General features: G+C 46.7%; 1 protein-coding gene across 2 annotated transcripts; it reads left to right on the top strand.

The window, feature by feature from the left end:
- Positions 1 to 3,906: 3,906 nt before the first annotated feature.
- Positions 3,907 to 23,700, top strand: SPATA7 (spermatogenesis associated 7). 2 transcript variants are annotated; one of them, XM_044272107.1, is made up of 12 exons: positions 3,907 to 4,014; positions 11,054 to 11,128; positions 11,995 to 12,087; positions 13,105 to 13,152; positions 14,943 to 15,061; positions 16,126 to 16,538; positions 18,270 to 18,318; positions 19,867 to 19,943; positions 20,068 to 20,124; positions 20,309 to 20,386; positions 20,463 to 20,520; positions 20,649 to 23,700. In XM_044272107.1, the coding sequence occupies exons 1-12, from the start codon at positions 3,939 to 3,941 to the stop codon at positions 21,366 to 21,368; spliced, it is 1,863 nt and encodes a 620-aa protein (XP_044128042.1). In that variant the 5' UTR covers positions 3,907 to 3,938; the 3' UTR covers positions 21,369 to 23,700. The 2 variants fall into 2 exon arrangements, with proteins under 2 accessions (XP_044128042.1, XP_044128041.1); XM_044272106.1 differs by having other exon boundaries at positions 19,864 to 19,943.
- Positions 23,701 to 24,767: the final 1,067 nt, after the last annotated feature.

The raw sequence follows: 24,767 nt of genomic DNA, 5'->3' as shown, positions 1-24,767 counted from the left end.
ATCTATTACAATAGAGGGAGGAAGGGGGGGGGGGCACACTGTGCCACCAACGATTTATTACAATAGAGGGAGGGAGGGGGGGGGGGGCACACTGTGCCACCAACGATTTATTACAATAGAGGGAGGGGGGCCTATGGGGGGGCGCACACTGTGCCACCAACGATTTATTACAATAGAGGGAGGGAGGGGGGGCCGCACTGGCCACCAATGATATTCAAACTGGGGAGGGGGGGTCTGCCCCCTGCTGCCTGGCAGCCCTGATCTCTTACAGGGGGATATGATAGTACAATTAACCCCTGAGGAGTTAATAGTGCTGATCACGGCCCCCTGTAAGAGATCGGGTGCTGCCAGGCAGCAGGGGGCAGTCTTGTACACAGTTTGTAGTGTATTCTAACTAGAAGCGTCCCCATCACCATGGGAACGCCTCTGTGTTAGAATATACTGTCGGAAATGAGTTTTCACGATGTAACTCATATCTGACAGTATATTCTAACATAGAGGCGTTCCCATGGTGATGGGGACGCTTCAAGTTAAAATATACCATCGGATTGGAGAAAACTCCAATCCGATGGTATAAAAGGGACTCCAGACTTTACACTGAAAGTCAATGGGGACGGATCCGTTTGAAATGGCACCATATTGTGTCAACATCAAACGGATCCGTCCCCATTGACTTGCATTGTAATTCAGGACGGATCCGTTTGGCTCCGCACGGCCAGGCGGACACCAAAACAACTTTTTTTTCATGTCCGTGGATCCTCCAAAAAATCAAGGAAGACCCACGGACGAAAAAACGGTCACGGATCACGAACCTACGGACCCCGTTTTTGCGGACCGTGAAAAAATACTGTCGTGTGCAGGAGGCCTTAAGGGAATAAAAAGAAACAAGAAAAAAAAGCCAAATGTGGATAAATAGAAATGTAGAGGAAGAAATAAAAGGACAAAAAGAAAGCATTTAAATCACTAAAGCAGGAGGGTAGCGAGGAAGCAAAGTATAAATCTGAAGGTGTCTGCCCTTTAGGCCTCATGCACACGACCATTGTTGTGTTCCGTTCCGCAAAATGGGGTTCTGTTGTTCCGTGATCCATTTCCGTGTGTCTTCCTTTATTTTTGGAGGATCACCAGACATGAAGGAAAGTAAGAAAAAGTCAAGTTTGCCATGCAAATGATAGGAAAAAAACGGACACGGACGCGCGGACACGGATGACAATCTTGTGTGCCTCCGCGTTTTTTCACGGACCCATTGACTTGAATGGGTCCGCAAACCGTTTTCCGTGAAAAAAATAGGACAGGTTATATTTTTTTTGACGGACTGGAACCACGGACGCGGATGACAAACAGTGCATTAGCCGAGTTTTCAACGGACCCATTGAAAGTCAATGGGTCCGCAGAAAATCACGAAAAAACTGAACAACGGACACGGAATGAAACAATGGTCGTGTGCATGAGGCCTTACAGAGTGATGAGAGGGGAGTTGCAGAGAGTCATGAGGAAGAAGCAAAGCTATTAAATATTTTTTTCTTCACTGTATTTACATTTTTAACCCTTTAGCTTCCAGCGAGTGCAGCAGGCGCCATGACCCACAGCTAATGACCACGACCAGCAATAATGCCAGTCGCAGTCATTAAAGCATTTAGAGGCCTTTATTACAGCATCTAAAAGCTAAAAAAAACGTATTACCTGCATCCTCTGCAGTCAATGAGTATGCCGGTAATTGATTTCAATATGCTGGGTCTCTCAGAAGAGACCCAGGGTATGGAGCTGCAATTCTTATTTTTGCCAGCAGGTGGCAGGCCAACATAAGAAATCATCAATTCACATATTTCCATGCTCCTGTATGGAGTGTGATAATATTGAAGAAGAAAAACAATAGTCCGTTTACAAAATAAACATCTGGTGTCGGGCGGAGCCTCCCTAGCATCGCAGATGACGCTAGGAAGGCTCGTCACCGTCACTGCCTGCCATTGGCTGCCCTTCACCACCACTCACCCACCCTGAAACCAGATGTTTTCATCCGCGCATGGGGAGAAGCAGCTGCGGGGAGCCGGAGAAAACTGTGAAGGAATTACATTTTTTTTGCACTAGAAAATAAAGCTTATTCTTATCTGTAAAACGGACAAGAATAGGATAGGTTCTAAAATTTGCGGCATGGATGTCATCCGTATTTTTTTGCAGACCCATAAAAATGAATGGGTCAGTGTGTGAACCGCCAAAATATGTGGATCGGACACGGACCAAAAATACAGTACATGAGGCCTAAGGGTAAGTTCATACCCTGGCTCAGAAACCCTGGAGGCACCAGTTTGAGCCACTTTGACAGATTTTTGTCGCAGACACGTAAGGGCCCCTTCACACGCTGCAGATTTAGTTGCAGAATTTTCAACGACTGAAAAAAATCAGTTCCATTCATTTGAATGGGGCGGCAAGCACATGGATTTCTGTAAGCCCCATTCATATATAAATGAGGGGTCATGCACACGACCGTATGTATTTTGTGGTCCGCAAAACGCCAATCCACAAAAAATACGGATGATGTTTGTGCAACATCCATGTTGCATCCTTTTTTTTTTTTTGCAGCCGGTTTATTTTCTACATGGATTTTGGGAAGGGGGGGTGTTCCACCAGTAAAATTCGCATGCAAAACACATCCCGCCTCCCATGGATTTCAATGAGAGAACCACATGGTAATTTACACAGCGGTTTTTTTCACCCCCATTGGCATTTTTAAAAACTGCGACATGGAAAAAACTACATTTTCATTCTTGGTGCGAATTCTCCATCAAATCCGCATTGAACCTTTCCATTAAAATGGTCAGGATCAGGAAACCACGTGCAGTTTTGAAGCCGATTCCCCTTTGGGTTTTTTCAGCACAGAAACTCCATGTGAACATACCTGAAGGGTTTATTCACATATTGGCTTTTTGCCGCTGATTTCAGGGTACTTTCACACTAGCGTTCTTATTTTCCGGCACAGAGTTCCGTCCTAGGGGCTCAATATCGGAAAAGAACTGATCAGTTATATCACCATGCATTCTGAATGGAGAGCAATCTGTTCAGGATGTCTTCAGTTCAGTCATTTTGACTGATCAGGACGGAGATAAAACCGCAGCATGCTACAGTTTTATCTCCGGCGAAAAAAACTGAAGACTTGCCTGAATGCCGGATCCGTAATTTTTTTCTATAGGAATGTATTAGTGCCAGATCCGCATGCGCAGACAGAAAAGAAAAATGTAGGATCCGTTTTGCCGGATGACATCGGAAAGACGGATCTGGCAATTCAATGCATTTTTCAGACTGATCAGGATCCTGATCAGTATGCCATCAGTTGGCATACGTTTTGCCGAATCTGGCAGGCAGTTCCGGCGACAGAGCTGCTTGCCGGATCTCTCTGCCACAAGTGCGAAAGTAGCCTTAGCGCTGTAACCACCTCCCATTGTTTTCAGTGGGAGCCCGCACCGCCGTTCATGCAGCTGCAGATTTACGCCTAGGCTGCTAAGAAAATGGACATGTCCAGTCTTGGCGCGGATTTCGCGTGGGCACCAGCGGAAACTGCGTCAGGCGTCTGCTCGCGGTTTAGCTCCATTCAGTACTTGGCAGAAACGGTTGAATAATTTGACAGCCTCAAAATCTGCAGTGTGAACACGGCCTAAGGTTAGGGTCACAACTGCAGTTTTTTTTTCTGCCAAAGCCAGAAGTGGATCCAGCAGCCTGGAGAAGAAGAACCCTGTCTTCACCAGTCCTTTTGAATGCGTTTTTCTTAAAAAGAAAAATAAACCCTTCATCAACCAGTGCCTCCTGGTCCGGGGGTCGCAGAGCTCAGGCAGGGGGCGCTGCACCAGTCCCGGCTTCCTGTGTGAGGTCCCTGTGACAGGAAGCCCCGCCCCCTCCGGTGATTACATCCCAGTATCCAGGGAGACGCCGGAATCACCAGCGCCCACATGTCGCCCGGACACTGCGCTGCGACAGATGAGCCCCGGCCTGCGACACACAGCGGCCATGGCGGAGCCCGACCGGGTGAGTGACCGGAGATCGGCGGGAACCGTGAGGAGAGACCCGGGTACAGCGTGCAGCCTCTACTACATACATGTATACACATGACATAGTGTACAGCGCGCAGCCTCTATATACAGCACATAGATACCTCTGTGTACAGCGTGCAGCCTCTATATACAGCACATAGATACCTCTGTATACAGCGTGCAGCCTCTATATACAGCACATAGACACCTCTGTGTACAGCGTGCACCCTCTATATACAGCACATAGATACCTCTGTATACAGCGTGCACCCTCTATATACAGCACATGGATACCTATGTGTACAGCGCGCAGCCTCTATATACAGCACATGGATACCTCTGTGTACAGCGCGCAGCCTCTATATACAGCACATAGATACCTCTGTGTACAGCGCGCAGCCTCTATATACAGCACATAGATACCTCTGTGTACAGCGCGCACCCTCTATATACAGCACATAGATACCTCTGTATACAGCGTGCATCTTCTATATACATCACATAGATACCTCTGTATACAGCGTGCATCTTCTATATACATCACATAGATACCTCTGTATACAGCGTGCATCTTCTATATACATCACATAGATACCTCTGTGTACAGCGTGCATCTTCTATATACATCACATAGACACCTCTGTGTACAGCGTGCAGCCTCTATATACAGCACATAGATACCTCTGTGTACAGCGTGCATCTTCTATATACATCACACAGATACCTCTGTATACAGCGTGCATCTTCTATATACATCACACGGATACCTCTGTGTACAGCGTGCATCTTCTATATACATCACACGGATACCTCTGTGTACAGCGTGCATCCTCTATATACATCACACGGATACCTCTGTGTACAGCGTGCAGCCTCTATATACAGCACACGGATACCTCTGTGTACAGCGTGCAGCCTCTATATACAGCACACGGATACCTCTGTGTACAGCGTGCAGCCTCTATATACAGCACACGGATACCTCTGTGTACAGCGTGCAGCCTCTATATACAGCACACGGATACCTCTGTGTACAGCGTGCAGCCTCTATATACAGCACACGGATACCTCTGTGTACAGCGTGCAGCCTCTATATACAGCACACGGATACCTCTGTGTACAGCGTGCAGCCTCTATATACAGCACACGGATACCTCTGTGTACAGCGTGCAGCCTCTATATACAGCACACGGATACCTCTGTGTACAGCGTGCAGCCTCTATATACAGCACACGGATACCTCTGTGTACAGCGTGCAGCCTCTATATACAGCACACGGATACCTCTGTGTGCAGCCTCTATATACAGCACACGGATACCTCTGTGTACAGCGCGCGTCCTCTATATACAAGTGTTTCTGTAACACCATCCCGGTGTGTTGTGTTTTTTGCTGTGGATTTACCACAATCTCATTCTTCCATGAGAGAGAAAATTAAATCGCAGAAGCAACTAAAATGCCGCAGATTTGAAAATCCACACAGCGAGGTGACTTCATGCAATAAAAAAGCAAAGTACATGAGATTTGTCTGAGCTCATACACTGCGCTGGTACCGGATTACTCTGCGGTTGTAATCTGTAAACCGTGGCTAATTAGGGCGCCTTCACATGCAGCCATTTCTGCTCAGCGATCAGCAGTGAGGCCCACTGGTCCCTCGTCCAGCGTAGATGCTCCCTGTGGTCAGGTAGCCTTGCAAGTCGCAGACCGCGCTGATCTGAACGGTTTCGAATGGTCTGACGTGACACTCGGGTGCCTCTCACCTCCCTTAAATGTGCCAGGAGCTGTGTGGCATTCATCATCCGGTTCCGCGGGGCATTGTTGACAATGAAGCGGTCATCAGTGTGGGATGTGGCCAAAGGAGGTCCACTTCTCTGCCTTCCTGTGACTCTTCCAGTCTCTGTATCTCTGATACAACCTGCTGGGGACACTCTGTGACCCTCTAAGCTCCGTGGCCACTTCCGTCTGAGAACATCCTGCTTCAAGCCTCGCAACGGCGAGGTACTGATGATCAATTGTTAGGTGTCATCTTGGTCTCATGATGTCACAATGTGAACAGCATGATGAGGAGGACTGTTTAATTGCCAATTCTAATTGAACCGGGAAATTTATTGGGCGATTCGCGGATCAACCGCCTGATGTGAATTTTGACATTAAGCTCCTTGTTAGAGAACAGCAAGTTGTGCGAAAAAGTACTGAAACTCTGAACAGTTGGACATGTGCAACCAAAAGTTTAGAGAAGGTCACATTAAGTTCCCCTTGTAAAGGTTAGAGGGCATTTTAGGTTCATCCTGAAATTTCACCCACAAGCCAAATATCCACTTTTTGTGATTAGTGTATATTACACATATAATGGCTACAGCTGTACATGTAATACACTGTAGAGACCGTGGCTACAGCTGTACATGTAATACACTGTGTAGAGACCGTGGCTACAGCTGTACGTGTAATACACTGTGTAGAGACCGTGGCTACAGCTGTACGTGTAATACACTGTAGAGACCGTGGCTACAGCTGTACGTGTAATACACTGTGTAGAGACCGTGGCTACAGCTGTACGTGTAATACACTGTGTAGAGACCGTGGCTACAGCTGTACGTGTAATACACTGTGTAGAGACCGTGGCTACAGCTGTACGTGTAATACACTGTGTAGAGACCGTGGCTACAGCTGTACGTGTAATACACTGTGTAGAGAGCGTGGCTACAGCTGTACATGTAATACACTGTGTAGAGACCGTGGATACAGCTATACATGTAATACACTGTGTAGAGACCGTGGATACAGCTATACATGTAATACACTGTAGAGACCGTGGATACAGCTATACATGTAATACACTGTAGAGACCGTGGATACAGCTATACATGTAATACACTGTAGAGACCGTGGATACAGCTATACATGTAATACACTGTGTAGAGAGCGTGGATACAGCTGTACGTGTAATACACTGTGTAGAGACCGTGGCTACAGCTGTACGTGTAATACACTGTGTAGAGACCGTGGCTACAGCTGTACGTGTAATACACTGTGTAGAGACCGTGGCTACAGCTGTACGTGTAATACACTGTGTAGAGACCGTGGCTACAGCTGTACGTGTAATACACTGTGTAGAGACCGTGGCTACAGCTGTACGTGTAATACACTGTGTAGAGACCGTGGCTACAGCTGTACGTGTAATACACTGTGTAGAGACCGTGGCTACAGCTGTACGTGTAATACACTGTGTAGAGACCGTGGCTACAGCTGTACGTGTAATACACTGTGTAGAGACCGTGGCTACAGCTGTACGTGTAATACACTGTGTAGAGACCGTGGCTACAGCTGTACGTGTAATACACTGTGTAGAGACCGTGGCTACAGCTGTACGTGTAATACACTGTGTAGAGACCGTGGCTACAGCTGTACGTGTAATACACTGTGTAGAGACCGTGGCTACAGCTGTACGTGTAATACACTGTGTAGAGACCGTGGCTACAGCTGTACGTGTAATACACTGTGTAGAGACCGTGGCTACAGCTGTACGTGTAATACACTGTGTAGAGACCGTGGCTACAGCTGTACGTGTAATACACTGTGTAGAGACCGTGGCTACAGCTGTACGTGTAATACACTGTGTAGAGACCGTGGCTACAGCTGTACGTGTAATACACTGTGTAGAGACCGTGGCTACAGCTGTACGTGTAATACACTGTGTAGAGACCGTGGCTACAGCTGTACGTGTAATACACTGTGTAGAGACCGTGGCTACAGCTGTACGTGTAATACACTGTGTAGAGACCGTGGCTACAGCTGTACGTGTAATACACTGTGTAGAGACCGTGGCTACAGCTGTACGTGTAATACACTGTGTAGAGACCGTGGCTACAGCTGTACGTGTAATACACTGTGTAGAGACCGTGGCTACAGCTGTACATAGATCCAGTCTATGGGGCAGATTATATATATTACACGTCATGCAGGATGGATATGGAGCAGATTACATATGTATTATTGATATATATGTTTATGCTTCTGCTCTTACAATCCCGGCGTCGCGCTGCTTGCTGTGCCTTTCTCAGACCCCATTCCCTCTCCTTGTTCTTGGTTGTGGATTTTCAGTGCAGATTCCACATCTGAAAATCTGCACCAAACCTGTGTGTGAACTCGGCCAAGAGGAGGTTTTCCCTCCCGGAGATGAGCTCTGGTGACAGATGGGGATTTACCTGGGGACTCGGGGACGTGTCGGCGATTAGCTGCCCAGTTGTCAGGAGAGGCAGCGAGGGATTGTGTGACTCCCCCTCCCCCCACCTTCCATTGACTTTACACTGTTATCACCGACACCAGTAGTTTTCTGGGGGGGTTTTATAGTAGGAAAATCTGAGAGTTTGGCTAAAGTCACCATATGACGGTTTATGCCATTTTGTGACGAGAGAAAATTTAGTCCTGATTGGATGTCATAATTTCTTATACTCGCCGGACTCCTCAGTCTGTGTCTCGTCTCCCATGGGAATAACGGATCAGGCATGTCGAAATCCGACAGGCCAAACTGTCATAAATGACCCCCATTGTATCTAAAGAGGTTAGAGGAAGTGGTGAGCTATGCAGTAGCCATCAGAATTGGGGATCATTCATATGGCCGTATGCTGTCCGCCCCCAAAAAAAAACAAACGGATTGCATTCTGTATGTTTGCGGACCCACAGTCTTCAGTGGGGCCATGTCCTGATTTTCACTGACAAGTACAGGATATGTTTCATTTGTTTTTCGGAGCCGTGGAATGGAAGAAAAGGGCCCCATAGAAGTGAATGGGTCAGCATTTAATCCGCCAAAAAACGGATCTGTGTATTTTGCGGACAGCATATGAGCCCTTATGAATGCAGTTCTTGATCCAAATTGAGTAGTAGACCCCTTTCACACCTCCAAGTCTGTGATGACATCCGTGACGTTTGGTCCGTGTATCCGTTTTTTGCCCACTGCGTGTGATCCATATTCCACGGACACCGCTGGGCTGAAAAATAATTTCCAGAGCATCTCCTAGCAAGGATCCGTGAACAGCACTGACCAAACACGGATGGCGTCTGTGTTCTGCCCGTTGTGTTCATGGACCCATAGGCTGTGATGTATGTGAGCGATCCGTGATCATGGACAAAATGGGGCTCTCCAGCTGTAGCTAAACTACAGCTCCCATCATGCCCAGACTGACTAAAGCAGGGCATGATGGGAGTTGTGGTTTTACAAGAGCCCTAAAACAGGGCATGTTTACGTGGAAAACCACTGATGTGTAAAGTCAATGGATTTCTGTGGAAATCACGGACAGCACACGTATGCGATTCACTGGCCTAAGGGGGGCTGTGCAGTCAAGACTGTAAAAAATGGCCGTCACGCCGCTCTTTTTCAGAACCATTGCAGTCTGTAGTTCTGTTCACATGGCATTTTTATTTTTGTAATTTTTTTATGGGACATCAAAAAATAGGACATGTCCTCATTTGTGCACTTTCACGTACTGATGCCCCCCCAACAATTCAGAGGGTCTGTTTTTAAGGTCCGTTTTTCAGCCGTTAAAAACAGACCATTTTGCTGTTATGTGAATCTACCCACAAGCATTTTGTAGTAATCACAGCTCTTGTCCAGAGCACTACATTGACTTCGATGTGATCGGTGCCCTGCAGCGGTCACTTAATAGTTAAAATACAACTGAAAGTCCTACAGCAAGTCCAGGTGCAGCCCCAGCCGGGGACCTGAGAGAGAACTGCGGCTGCAGATGTTGGACGTCACAATGAGTCCTGTGATGTCACACTGCCCCGGATTGCTGCTCTCAACCCTGGAACGTCCGCTGCCAGAGATCTGGTCACCAGCAGGTGAGGGCGCATCTTTCTCTATAAAGTGTTACTGCCATACACATGCAATGCAAATACCGTAAGGATTTTATATACATTACATTTTCCTCTCCGGTAGTGCCCCTTGCTGTTTGTTCTTCTGTGTCCACCATCGTCTGTGTAAAGTGCTGGACGGACATGCTCAGTAGCGCCCCTGCTCCATAGTGATCTGATAGAGAAGTGGTCCAGGCGCCTTCCATTCATTCGTCCCTCCTTCTACATTCTGTGTCTCTCTCTCTAGACCAGGGACACTCAACCTGCGGCCCGCCAGCTGTTGCAAAACTACAACTCCCAGCATGCCCTAATAGCTGTACTCTGTTTGGGCATGCTGGGAGTTTTAGTTTTGCAACAGTTGGAGGTCCGCAGGTTGAGCGTCCCTGCTCTAGACAGCGGAGAAGGAGATTTGTGGGGGCATCACCTACCATATGTATCTCTGGGGCTATATGTAAGGGACTATTTGCTATAAAGGGGTTAAGAAGAGCAAATTTTTTTGGATAGGACATTTATGGGATAACCCCTTTTATTTTCTGAGCGTCGTCACAGTTTTATATTGTTTAGGAAAAATGTACCGTCCCTTTAAGGGGCTTGGCACTTGTAGCATTGTTAAAATTGTATTCTATTGCCCGTTTTGTGCCCTGCGAGATGTTTTAGTTTCGTCCTTGCGTTGCGTCATAAATTAGGCTTATCTATGGCAGTCCTTGCGCCAAAAACAGCCCCTGACTGATGTCGCTTTCTGCCAAGTAAATTTCCTGGGGCCGGAGTTCTGTCCTAACAAACTCTGTGTGACACCTGATAAAGAAGAGACTTGTGACTATTTTAGTGGAAAAATAGTCACAAGTCCCTTTAATAAATGACCCCCTTTATCCTTCGAGTCAAGATCCTTCGTATTTGGTCACAGGTGCTGTTCGTTACAGTGTATCAGCTGGATAGGTAAGAGCGATGCTCCTGTGAGAAACTTCTGCTGCTGTTCACAGAGGATTTCCTGCACTGACACACTGTCAAGAACCCTCAGCTGTGTGCGCCGAACTAAATCAGTATAGAGTTTCTGTCTCCTCTGAATGTAAAGAATGATCGTGATACTGTTGAACATGATAGGAGATTGCGCCATTTTTCCGGCACGTTGATGCTACCTGCGCAGTTGCAGTATATATAATTATATGACTGTTTGTTTCGGTTGCAGGGTCTCGGGCTCCATCCGTTCCCCCGTGCGGAGTATCGAGCCCGTTCAGAGGACACCTCAGTACAAAGAGTAATGGTAAGAATTCATAGCGGCACATTTAACTAAGCGCGCCTTTTTCTAAAAAAAATAAATAAATTACCCTCCCCCCATGCGATCACCCACATGTCCTGTCCCAAAAGCGGCATATTCGTTTCTATCTTTGGAGGATTTTATTTTCTTTGTTATTGTTTATTTATTTGTATTTTTGTATTTTTTATTTATATTCTGGATGTACAACCTTTTCTGGTCTGAGGGCCACAACCGCCAAGGGTTGCAATAAAACGTAAAGGGGTATTACCATCTCAGAATTTATGGAATATCAAAAGTAGATTCCATCAATGTTTGCTTAGTGCAGGGCTCCTTCCCCCCGATTAGTTCTCCACTAAAGATTATGGGGTTATTTATAATGACCGGCTTTTTACGCTTGTCTTTGTTTCCCCCTGCGCTGGTGGAGAAAGCCTCGTCATAAATTGGGTGCACCGCCGGCAGTCCAGCCCCTGACCGCAGTCGTTTTTACTCCCTTTTTACACCTGTTTCCAGGCGTAAAAAGTAGTAAATGCTTCAGGGCCCAAGTCCCAGCCCCATCACTCCCTCGTGGTTGGAACAGCGCAAAAACGTCCATGCAACAAATATTGTCACAGGCATTGAAAAAGAGAATCTTACGACTATTTTTGCGCCAAATGACCCCCTATAGGTGATGTGGTAACACCCTAGCATTTCACAACCCTCATGAACTACAATGGAGAGAGCCACGTGTGTCGAAAGCCACCTTTAACTGGAGGGGTGAAAGGGACCCCATTCTCCTGATACGAGGGTCCCAGAGTTGGCTCCATTAACACTTGCCTGTCCGCAGGTTTTGCACTATTGTCGTTCGTTTCCTTAATTTTCTCTTCTGATTGCAGCATTTTGCATCGGCCACAGCAGCCGGCTGAGCGACCAGTACCGGATCCGGGACCGCATGCTCATCCACTACAATAAAATCCTCTCGGCTAAAGGTAAGGCGTCTACCTAGGGTCATGGCAAGAAGCCAGCGCCTCCGTGTTCTTCAGAAGTGACAGGATTGTGTGTGATATCAGTCACATGTGATGTAATGTCTCTGGAGGTTATATCAGTACTGGAGCGTTATAAGAGGAGCGGCTGATATCAGTCACATATGATGTAATGTCTCTGGAGGTTTTATCGGTACTGGAGCGTTATAAGAGGAGCGGCTGATATCAGTCACATATGATGTAATGTCTCTGGAGGTTATATCAGTGCTGGAGCGTTATAAGAGGAGCGGCTGATATCAGTCACATGATGTAATGTCTCTGGAGGTTATATCAGTACTGGAGCGTTATAAGAGGAGCGGCTGATATCAGTCACATATGATGTAATGTCTGGGGGTTATATCAGTGCTGGAGCGTTATAAGAGGAGCGGCTGATATCGGCCACATATGATGTAATGTCTCTGGAGGTTATATCAGTGCTGGAGCGTTATAAGAGGAGCGGCTGATATCGGTCACATATGATGTAATGTCTCTGGAGGTTATATCAGTGCTGGAGCATTATAAGAGGAGCGGCTGATATCGGTCACATAGGATGTAATATCTGGAGGTTATATCAGTGCTGGAGCGTTATAAGAGGAGCGGCTGATATCGGTCACATATGATGTAATGTCTCTGGAGGTTATATCAGTGCTGGAGCGTTATAAGAGGAGCGGCTGATATCGGTCACATGTGATGTAATGTCTCTGGAGGTTATACCAGTGCTGGAGCGTTATAAGAGGAGCGGCTGATATCAGTCACATATGATGTAATGTCTCTGGAGGTTATATCAGTACTGGAGCGTTATAAGAGATAATGTCTGGAGGGTCTCTGCACTGGACATATGACAAAGTATTATACGTGGGGTCAGGTAGGTTTCTATCACTCATCCCAGTGGTCGGCCTCTCCCCAGCCTGACATGGCCGATAACGGGGAGAAATAGACTAAGATCTGTGCGGCCAGTAATGTTTTGTGTATTTTCCTCTCCAGCTGCTGTTGACTGTTCCATTCCAAAGAGTATGATAAAGAGCGTAAAATGTAAGTGTTTATTCCCATTTATCTGCCCTTCACAATGGAAATGCTCAGTGTACTTATTGAGCCGTGTATCTAATCCTCTCATGTGTGATTCTGTCTGCTGAGCGGCTGTATCTAATCCTATGATGTGTGATACTGTCTGCTGAGTTGCTGTATCTAATCCTGTGATGTGTGATGCTGTTTGCTGAGCCGCTGTATCTAATCCTCTCATGTGTGATACTGTCTGCTGAGGCTCAGTACAAGTCCTTGTGTAATGCTCGGTTAATACCTTGGGGTTGGGGCTATTCACTTGCTGTGCAGCCAGTTTCCAAGATCAATACTACCCGGCCCTTGGACACGTTTTTCCTGCTCCTCCTGGCACTGACTGCTGGGTCTGTCACTGTGAGCGTGGCCTCGGGGCAGGTGAAATTCTGTGACGTTCTTTCGTCTACTATCCAGCCATGTTTATGAGCCGCCTGGGCATCCGCACAGGAATCCTTGATCATTCATTGTTGCAAACCTTCAGCTGTGAGAAATATTAAAGGGGCTATACTATGACTATTGTAAAAAACTTAAATCAGACATCATATAGTGCATGACGACCTCTTTGTAACAAAGCTAGAACCAGCCCTGTACCTCACATGGATCCAGAGATCTCCCCATTCATTGCTCTGCGAGATTTATATCAAGCTGAACGCTCAGGGGGAGTGTCCTTTCTGCTGCAGCTCAGGGGGCGTGTCCATGCTCTCCCTATCACAGCTCTGGGGGGGCGTATCATTTCTGCTGCAGCTAAGAGGGCGTGTCCATGCTCTTCCGATCACAACTTGGGAAGAATGAAACTGAGCATGTGCGGCCTTCTCAATGAGCCGGACAAAGAAATAAGAAAGATAAACAAACAGCAGGTGGCGCTATACAGATAAATTTTATTGAATAACTCAGTGGCTATACAAAATTTTTAATTAGTGGCAGTTACAAAAGTATTCAGATCCAGGCACTGGTTTGAAAAATGTACAATAGCCTCTAGACAAAGCCGTTTCCATTCAGTGACAGCAAGCAGGAATCTTTTTAAAAAAATGTTGGGGATCTATATATTCCTTTGTGACCAGTGATATACAGTAACATTGTAGATTGAAGGTGTTAAAGGAGTATTTTGGTTTCGTGTGACTTGGGGTCCATTCAGACATCCGCGTGAACGGGTCCGCATCCGTTCCGCAATTTTGCGGAACGGTGTGGACCCATTTATTTCAATAGGGCTGCAAAAGACACAGACATGACACCATATGCTGTCCGCAGCCACGGACACGAATAAGCATTTCCATCACCGTGTCGGCCATGTGCTGTCCGCAAAATACGGAATTTACATGGCCGGTGTCCGTGTTTTGCGGATCCATGTAGTGGCCATGCTGGGGTACTGCAGCTCAGCTCCCATTCCGTCCCCCAGAAAATCCACAGTACAGTGTCCAGTGCACACCCAAAACAGCTGATTGGTGGGGGCGGCAAGCGTCACACCCCAAAAGATCTGATATCCTTAAGTCCTGGAAAACCCCTTTAACACACTTTCTGTTCCAGTTCACCATTTTCAGGGAATGAGAGCATTCTTTCCTATAGACTCTGAAATCCACCCTGACCTAAAACTTCTCACAGCTGAAGGTTTGTCACAGTTGCATCCAGCACAGAGAATCCTGTGTCAAGCAGCCTGAGCTGGTTACACAGATCTCCGGGGGTCTCTTCTTGTGGTTTCTGTGCGCTGTCGGACCCTTATGTCAGGCTCTTCTCAGTATTTTGTAACTTGTCGTCCTGTATTTGTCTTGAAGACAGCGACCAGCAGAAACGGGAGAGGATGAAGAAGGAGGTGGCGCGGATGGAGAGGACCTTCACGGTTTCTTCTCGCCCTCGCTCCAGAGACAGCGTGGACTCCATTATGCACAGGAAGGTGAGGCGTTGTTTTTTTTTTTACCTCGGTCACTAATGGGCCTTAGGCTAGGGGTCTCCCTTTTTACAGCTGCATAGGTCTCCGTCATGAGAGCCAGGCTCCGGTTCTAACAGCCTGGACCGGCAGAAGTGCCAATACAGGTCATTGAGCTCCTTAGATGCCACAGTCAATAGAGACACCGGCATCTAAGTAGTTTAGAGAGTGGAAGCTCCCTCTGTACCCCATCAGCTCCTGGTGAATGAGATTGTAGGTTTTCCCCTAATGAAGGCACCAAGCTTGCCTGCAGAGTACCCTAGGAGGCAGCACCCCTTTGGCGCAGCCTGCTGGTGACTGTTAGTATAGCACCAACACTATAATTCTCTGCAGTGCATGAGTAGTACAGAGAATTATATAAGCGATCAAAAGATCACCTATTAACGTCCTCTTTTTTGGACTATTACCGTAAATGGTTAAAAAAAAGTTTTATTTAAATTAAAAAAATAACCACTTTTCAGTGTAAAAAATAGCAAAAATAAAATCTCCTCTCCACATATTTTGGTATATCCCCTTCCATAACGACCCTAACTGCACAATTTATACGGTGTATGTATGTTTAAGTATACATATTTAATATTATAACTTATTATACTGTGCCATTCTCCCAGTAGTTCCCTCCTAGGCGTCCCCTAGCTCCAAATTCATGGGAGACCCCCCCCCCCCCATAGCTCTCTTGCTGTGTGCCACTTGTAAGTCGTGCCCACTGTGCCTTCCTCCTAGCACAGCACACTTACCTGTTCCTTGCCCACGTGCTGCTCCCCTCTCCACTCTATAACTGTTCTATAAGGGCGGATGACCACTTACCTGTACAATATTTTGGTGGTCACAGCATCTTGTGGGCAGAGCACCCCTGGATGGGTTACAGGCATACCCTGACCTGTTAGCTTAAAGAGCTGAGAGCAGGACTGCCTCTGAATGTGTTCTCATTCACTGGCAGGGAGCAGAGGTCTTAAAAAAAATGTGAGGCATTCCAAGGTCGTAGATCTATTTCAGCCTAATGCTGACTAATGACTTGCGCTTCTTTCCAGGACCCCTATGACTCTCGCTCTCCTCTCCTGAGACACTCCTCCCCGTATTCGGATCCTGGACCCGTTTATTCTCCCAGCTCCTTCTTCTCCTCCCCGAGACCCTTCAGGTCTCCGGCCCACACTGGCGAGCTGCAGGGAAGGTACCCTGAGTCCTCCAGACTACCCGGCGGGCTCATCACCCCCACTGCCTGGTCCAGTCCCTGCAAGTTCCAGGACAATCAGACCAAGACTTACAGCGGGGACCTGCTGGAGAAACACTCCCATCATTTCACCAACAAGGAGCGCCCTTTCACCCCCCGCACCCTAAAGACCCAGGCCAAGTCTGCACTCGCCCAGTCCCGTTATTACACCCCACCCAGGAGGAAGAAGAAGGGGATGGTGACCGAGGCAGAGGCCCAGACTGAGATCAGCAGGTAAGAGGGACCAAATATCTCAGCAAAATTGTGTATTCCAGTATGTAATATACGATAGGTGGTCAAAAGTATGTGCACCCCCTTCTCCGTAGCGGGTTTGGCTATTTTGGCTGCGTCCATGCATAACTGCTCATACACAAGCATTAGAATAGATGTTAGCGGGGCTCTCCGCACTGTCCGCAGAGATAAGACCGGTCTGACCGCGCTGCGGTCACAGTAAGGATCCTGGGGACCAGGCAAAGTGGTCTCTCCGCTACAATGATCCATCGCAGTGTAAAAGCCAACAGGGGCGCATTGTTCTTTATGTGAGAGCGCCCCCTGCTGGCTGTAAAATTAACTGTGAGCTTGCAGTCTATGAATTTCCCCCTTGCTGCCCTGACTGTGGCAGGAAGGAGTTAATTCCCCCTTTTTTTTTTTTTTCTTTCCAATTAAAATAAAATTAAAAAATCCTATAAAAAGTGAAATAAAGAAATTAAAGTAAAAAAAGTTCTAGCTATAGTTCCTAGACTATGTACACACATGCACATTTTTACCCCCTTTTGGGCGAATGCATACAGCCATATATATTTTGCGGTCTGCAAAAGACTGATCCGCATTATATACGGATGATGTCCATGTGCATTCCGTATTTTCTGGAACGGAACAGCTGGCGCCTAATAGAACCGTCCTATCCTTGTCCATATTGAGGAAAATAATAGGACATGTTCTATTTTTTTGCGGAACGGAAATACGGACAAACAAAAACGGAATGCACACAGAGTAACTTCTGTTTGTTTGTTTGTTCTTGCGGACCCATTGAAAAGAATGGTTCCGCAAAATATGTTCGTGTGTAAAATATACAAACACACTTTTTTTTTTTTTTTTAGAAATGTTGTCTTGAAACCTTTTGTAACTTTTTTTTTTATTGACTACCTATCCTCAGGATAGGTCATCAATATTAGATTGGCGGGGATCCGACATCCGGGACCACCGCTCATCAGCTGTTCGTGCCAGCGTCACCTCCGCAGTGGTGAACAGGTGTCATTACAAACTGTCCCATTCATTTCAATGGGACGGCTGCCTCCTATACACTTGTATAGGAACGAGGAGCTTCTTGTAATTACACCTGTTGACCACTGCGGAGGCGACGGCGGGCAGATAAACAATGAGGAGGCGGCAGCGCGGGCACGAATAGCTAATGAGCGGGGGGTCCCGGATGTTGGACCCCCGCCGATCTGATATTGTTTACCTTTTCTGAGGATAGGTCATCAATAAAAAATAAGTTGGACAATTCCTTTAAATCTGTCGTCCAATGGCAAAAAGGAAAGATCTAAGGCAAGGATGGCCAACCTGAGGCTCTCCAGCTGTTGCAAAACTACAACTCCCTGCATGCCCACACTGCTTTCAGCCTACAGCAGGCCATGATGGGAGTTGTAGTTTTACAACAGCTGGAGAGCCATAGGTTGGCCATCCCTGATCTAAGGTGTCCTGTGCTAAATCATACCAAATCCATGTAGATTGGCTCAGAAATGAATTAGTAATTTGCAGTTAGATAGGCCCATTGCTAAAACTGAAAAATTGGCCAAGTAAGGAAGTGGGGGGGGGGGGGGGTCAGTGCTCCAGTAATGAAGCGGTTAAGCAGCATTTTGTATGTATATTGCCCCCATCCTGAAGGCTGTGATGAGCGCAGACCCTCTGCATGTGACTTTAGCCTCAGACTCATTTAAATTAATTTTTGTTTTAACCCCCCAGTTTTCGTCGAACATCACCGGAGAGGGAGTCCTCACCCATTGGAGATCAGGTAACCGGTAACCTCACCCCTGAGGACCTCAATGGGATTTTCTGGGACTTAGATATTGATGACCTACTATCAGGAAAGAGCTGATGTTGGGGGGTCCAACTCCTGAGCCCCCCACAGATCAGCTGTTCCCCGCAGGCTCCTTCCGTTGTGTAGTTCCTGACACTGGTGTACTGCAGCTCACTTGAATGGGAGCAGAGCTGCAGTACCTGGCATGGCCACTACACAGTGGATGGCGCTGCCTGCTTCAGGCTGCATCCACTGTATAGTTTCTGGTGCCAGTGGCTGCCGAAAACATCATCCTCAGATAAATCTGCATATAAACCATGTGGATTAGGGCTCATGCACACGACCGTATGTATTTTGCGGTCCGCGAAAAACATATCCGCAAAAAATACGGATGACGTCTGCGTGCATTCCGTATTTTGGGGAACGGAACAGCTGGCCCCTAATAGAACAGTACTATCCTTGTCCGTAATGCGGACAATAAGGCTAGATCTACACGACGACATGCATGTGTAAAAAAAATTTAAAAAATAGAACATGTCCTATAAGGCTAGGTCTACACGACAACAATGTTGCACGACAATTTTTATAATGATAGTCTATGGCAGGCATGTCCAAACTGCGGCCCTCCAGCTGTTGCAAAACTACAACTCCCAGCATGCCCTAATAGCTGTAAGTTATCCAGGCATGCTGGGAGTTGTAGTTTTGCAACAGCTGGAGGGCCGCAGTTTGGACATGCCTGGTCTATGCTGTCATAATGCAACATGCTGTAATGCGACAGTCGCAGAAAAATCTATCTCGAATGGATTTTTTGCGACTGTCGCAGTGCGACACCATAGACTATCATTATACAAAATGTCGCGTCACAAATGTCGTTGTGTAGACCTAGCCTTATAGGACATGTTCTACTTTTTTTGCGGAATGGAAATACGGAAACTGAATGCACACAGAGTAACTTATTTTTTTTTTTTGTGGACCCATTGAAATGAATGGTTCCGTATACGGAAAGAATATACGTTCGTGTGCATGAGCCCTTAGTTGTAGACTTTTTTCACCACAAATGAGGGTTTAAAAGATGTAATCACAATGTTTCCATTCATTGACAGCAAGCAGAGATCTTGAAAATGGTAAGGCACTGAAAGAAAGTCTGTTAGAAAGCTGCAGAACCATTTATGGTACAGTCATTTAAGCTTTATATACATAGAACTGTTTCCCTGCATCCTCCATTGGGGGGAAGCTATGCGCACAGAGATTTTACAGCTTCCATGGAGTTTAATGGTAACTGTATAAAATCTTAAGCACTGAGCACCCTCTAGTGGTGAGGGCAGGCAGCCAGTTTTACAGTATACTTTTGTGAGGAGAAGCAGAGGATTTAGAATTTAGTAGGTGAGAGATTTCACCGACTGGTCAGATATAATACACAAGCTTTTTTTATTTTATTTTTATTCCGTCATAATTGTCACTGGAAGGCTTTTTATATAGAGTGCTGTCATATCTGTGCACACCCTGGTGTCAGGTGTGTAAATAACTGATTTCTTACAGCAGGGAGGGAACAATGAAGATCTGCTACTGAGTGATGAAGACGATGAAGGGACAGGAGAGCAGCGGCGCCCCCTCTCCAGGTATGAAGCACGGATCCCAGGGTGGGGGAGCGGCACTATTTTCTCATGCATCTTTTAAAAGGGTTGTGTCCACCCCCCAGAGGCCCAATTGTTTATAATCGCTTTAACATTTGTGGTTTTCCAGGTTGTCGACCAGTGACTTCATGTCTCCTTCTCCAACGCTCCAGAAGATTCACTCTGAGTAAGTCAGTCATATTTGGGGGGGATCTTGCTAATCTATGATGTCTGCCCTCAAAGTGATGGGTCCCTGCACCTCCATCCAGTAGCTGGTGACTGGTTGTAGGATCTGGGCTTCCTCTATAAACCTGCACTGATGGAAGCGGCGCACCCTCCCACTCACACCCCCACCTTATTTCTCTATACAGGGAGGAAGAATTGGCGTATCTCAAATTTGTGGCCGACGTCACCAATGAAATTCTGAGCCTTGGACTGTTCTCTGACAGGTAAGTCGTGATCACATGATGGTGGGGGTCAAATCTCATTGTAGTCGCGGCTCTAAAGACCAGTGTATGTTTTCAGGGTTCTAGAGCGCGTGTTTCAACGACACCTAGAAGGAAACAGACATCGATTAGACGAGGTAAGAATCGCTGAGACTGATGACCAGATCGGCACACCCCTATCCTGAAATACTCTGTGCTGCTGTGTATATTTGCCAGTCTGATGTCTCCCATGCTTTACCAGCTCTTGGCTTCTCTCACTCTACAGGGTAAAATGCGCCACCTGCTGGACATTCTCAGGGCTGACTTGGACTGCAAGCAAGAAAGCAACCTGAAGTCAGTTGTGGGTCACCACTTTGACGTCAGAGGACATTTTACCAGTTCTCCTTGGGTTATTAATGGGAGCTCCCAGGAGGAAGAGTCCTCTTATCTAGATAGTCTTATCACTGACCACCATGTACAGGTGGACCCCCTACCAGACATGAAGCACTATCTCCAGCACGATGCCCTTGCTGAACCAGGCACCAAAGACACTAAGCATGGAGACTATGTCCAAGTAGTTGCAGATGGACCAGAAGGTGATCACCACCAAGAGGACGATGCCCAATCTGATCAGGAAGATGGAGGTGACCTCAGTCCCCAGCATTCACATGACCACCTGTCTTCCCTGGATGGTCCAGAAGACAAAGGATCTCCTGACCATGAAGATGATGTTGATCTCCAGATGTTGAAGGAAACCCCTGAGGACAATCTCCTGCTGGACGTCTCTAGTAAAGATCAGACTTTGGACAACTTACTGGACGCCAGACATATTTCTGAGAATGTCGACAACTTGGACACTCTTGAAGACCTGCAGCAGAGCTTTTATAAAGTCGTCCAGATCTCCAGGGCAGATGATGGTGATGTCACCCAGGTCTCCAGGGCAGATGATGGTGAAGATTCGGGAGAGGAGGAAGCATCCGAGACTGAGGAACCGATTGACTTGTAAAGAAATAAATGATGCCTGGCCGCTGCTTGTAGATATTCATTCACATACGGGTAATAATGTAGGGCTAGCAGACTAGACATGGCGGGTATTGCACCATAGAAGGGCCTATTCATGCTACTGTCTTGTAGGTGGGTTTGTTACAATGTATCAGTTTTGTTCAGAGAATTGCTTATACTAATACATTTTCCTGCTGAGGTTAGGTTCACATTTGTGGCACTGCTCATTTTTTCATTTCCGGTATAGGAACTAGAACAGAAACCATCCCCCACTAGATCCCATTGACCATAATTAGATCCGGTGGCTTTCCGTAATAGATTCTGACATTCCGGCCAAAGTTTAAATCCCAAGGAGGGGTTTTAACTTTAGAGACCAGGCATAACTTGGACACAGCTGTAACAAACCTCCTTGACCCAGGGATGTTCTGCTAGTCTAAACTCCAAATAAGGCACTTAAAGCAGATATCTGGACTAGTACTAGGCCTGAGTTTTTTTTCTTCCAACCTTCCTGTAATAATTGTAGCACGAGCGGAATGTCAGGAACCTCTAACACATCCACAGGTCTATTGGCGAATCTGAAAAAGGTCTTCCAAACTCTCAGATGGATCTCAGAAGTAACCCTCTTTCGACTGGCCAACAGAGTGTTAACCACCTCGTCAGAAAGACCTCTTCTTTTTAAAATCTCCCTCTCAAGAGCCAAGCAGTCAGATGTAGATTTCTTACTTCTGGGTGAAAGATTGGACCCTAAGACAGAAGCTCCTGGGACTCCGGAAGCACCCATGGGGTTGCTATTGATATCCTGCGGAGCCAGGAGAACCAAACTCTTCTTGGCCAGAAGGGGGGGGGCTATAACTATTACAGTTGCTTCCTCTTCTCTGATCTTTTTGAGAACCCCCAGTAACATTTTTAGTGGGGGAAAGGCATAGACCTATCAGGTCTTTTCCATTCTCTGGCGATTACCGCCTGAATGTTCTTATGTATATTAAACACTTTCCTCTTGCTAGGCCCTCAAACATAGAGTCTTGCACTGATTGCTGAGGTCTTTGATCATCCAACCCTATAGTTGCTCTAACACGGGGTCTCAGCATCTTAAGGCTTCATGCACACAGCTGTTGTGTGGCCGTTCCGTGGATTGGGGACTGCGACATCTGTGCAGCGGGCCAGACCCATTCAACTTGAATGGGTCTGTGGTCAGTCCGCACCGCAGAAAAAAAATATGACGTCATATTTTTTTGCGGTGCGGAACAATGAAAAGAAACGCCACGGAAGCACTCCGTAATGCTTCCGGTGTTCTGTGACTCCGTTCTGCTTCTCCGGAATTGCGGACCCATTCAAGCGAATGTGTCCGTATCAGTGATGCGGGGTGCCGACTCGCCGTTTGCTGGCTTCCTCCCACCGCTTGAACCCGGAAGTAGATGCACATGCCGAACAGGTTCGCAGGAATCCCAGAGAGGTCAAAACTCGCCAGGCTCCGGGAAGGGGAGCGTAAGGTGAGGGACAGAGACTGGAGCCCAGACTTTAGCAGCGGCTCCCCCATGGAGACTTACGCCGCCCGGGGTAACCCTCCTAACTGCATCAATTGCCGGGGCCCCCGCAGCTCTAGAACAACTGCATACGGCGGTTCCGATTTTCTCCTGCCTCTTAGGACAGGAAACAGAACTGGAGGTAGCGGGGAGGATCCCTCTTTTAAAAGGCGGTTCTGGTTCCTGTCCGGAGGAGGAGGCGGTCTCTCCACGGGTGCTATCATAGGCGAAAGAGAATTATATTTTTGTTAATAATGCTCAATTATGATGGGAGTTGTAGTTATAATGAGACCTGGCATTGTTTTCTCCCAGGTCTCCGCTGTATGGTGGGGCTGGATCACTTCGATATGATAAATGCATATTAATTGGTATTTTCTAGTGATCACTTATAGACCTGTCGGATTTGTTTGGTAGTGGCGCCTGTCGTGCGCCCCGAGAGTTATGGAGTCTGTGTCTGCTCCCCACATCCACCTCTTAAGCAGCTTATTGCGTGTTCTTTGTAATCATGCCAGGCCTCCTGTAATGGAAATTCTCTATCTATGCTCTGCCTTCCTGCTGACCTTGTGCTTATACACTGAAGCAGAACTGCAGTGTAAAGCAAGGAGGAGACAGCAGCAGTCAGTTTCTGATTCAACAGGAGGTGGGTTTCAAGTCATTGACCATAGCTGTGTCTTAGCAGTGTGGAGCTGCAGTATAAAGAAGGGGAGAAAGCCTCTGATGAGGATACTGCAGCTTAGCTGGAGTCACTGACTTGTACAAATTTTATGTATAAGGCCACTTTCACACGTCAGTGTTTGGTCAGTTATTGTGAGCCAAAAACACAGAACAGGAGCAAATCTTTCCATTATACCTTATGTCTGTAGCATTCACTTCTGGTTTTGGCAGACAGATTGTGTAAAAAGCAGCTGAAGCGGGGTGCACACAGCCGAATGTATTTTGCGGTCTGCAAAACACAGATCCGCAAGATACGGATGAGTCCGTGTGACATCCATGTTGCATTTTTTTTATTTATTTTTTATTGACCCATTGAGTTCAGCGGGTCTGTGGTCTGGATTTGTGGCCTGTAGCCCATACGGATGCAGAAAGCACACGGATGTGTCCTATTCTTGGACGCAAATGTGGACCAATATAAGGCAAGTCCACAAAAAAAAAAAAAAAGTCTGTCACACAGATGTCAGTGTTTAACAGACCACAAAATACACACTGTCGTGGGAATGTACCCCAACTCTAACACTGTCTTCTGTTTGGGGTAATGGCGCCCATCTTGTGCTGCACAAGAACAAAGACTGCAAGACTCCGGTAACCGCCCCAAATATTTTATTTCCATGGCAAAAATATACTATATTCATTTTTGCGTAAAATATTACATATTTGGTTAAACAGGAATTACCACACAATCTGTACACCGAGCCACGCTGATTGTACAATATCATACACGGACCCCTCTACAGCCCTGGGGCAGGGGAGAGGGGTCAGCTGTGCCCGACCTGTTCTGTAGTCATTAGAAATGTCGATGCCTTCCAATATTATACTAGAACAGGTCAAGGGGTGCAGAAAATGCTCCCCTAAAATTCTAAATTTGCCCTGGAGTCATCCTCAGGTAGATACATTGTGTGTATAAATATTAGTTTTTTTATGCCAAATGTTTTAAAATGTTGCAAGGCACCGATTAGACTTGGGTAGGATCGCTGACCATAGCGGTCACTGTTCAGCACTGGTGCTGTGTACAGCAAACCAACCCTCACTTCACAGGTCTATGTCTAACTCTGTAGGAATAGAACTCCCAGCATAGGCTGACAATAGGTTTTTCTTCTCTTAATTTGGTTTCAAACAGAACCATAGACTTTAATGCACATTATAAACCCTCATAATAATGGCTC

The sequence above is a fragment of the Bufo gargarizans genome, chromosome 11, assembly GCF_014858855.1.
Source record: "Bufo gargarizans isolate SCDJY-AF-19 chromosome 11, ASM1485885v1, whole genome shotgun sequence".
Lineage (NCBI taxonomy): Eukaryota > Metazoa > Chordata > Amphibia > Anura > Bufonidae > Bufo > Bufo gargarizans.
Note: the sequence above shows the minus strand (reverse complement) of the source record. Positions and strands in the feature narration are given on the sequence as shown.

Excerpts from the sequence above, each read along its gene's own strand:
- SPATA7 (XM_044272106.1), top strand. The coding sequence starts at position 3,939 with ATGTCGCCCGGACACTGCGCTGCGACAGATGAGCCCCGGCCTGCGACA. Across the intron at positions 11,129-11,994 it reads CCTCAGTACAAAGAGTAATG|CATTTTGCATCGGCCACAGC; the intron begins GTAAGAATTCAT and ends TTCTGATTGCAG. Across the intron at positions 18,319-19,863 it reads CCTCACCCATTGGAGATCAG|CAGGGAGGGAACAATGAAGA; the intron begins GTAACCGGTAAC and ends GATTTCTTACAG.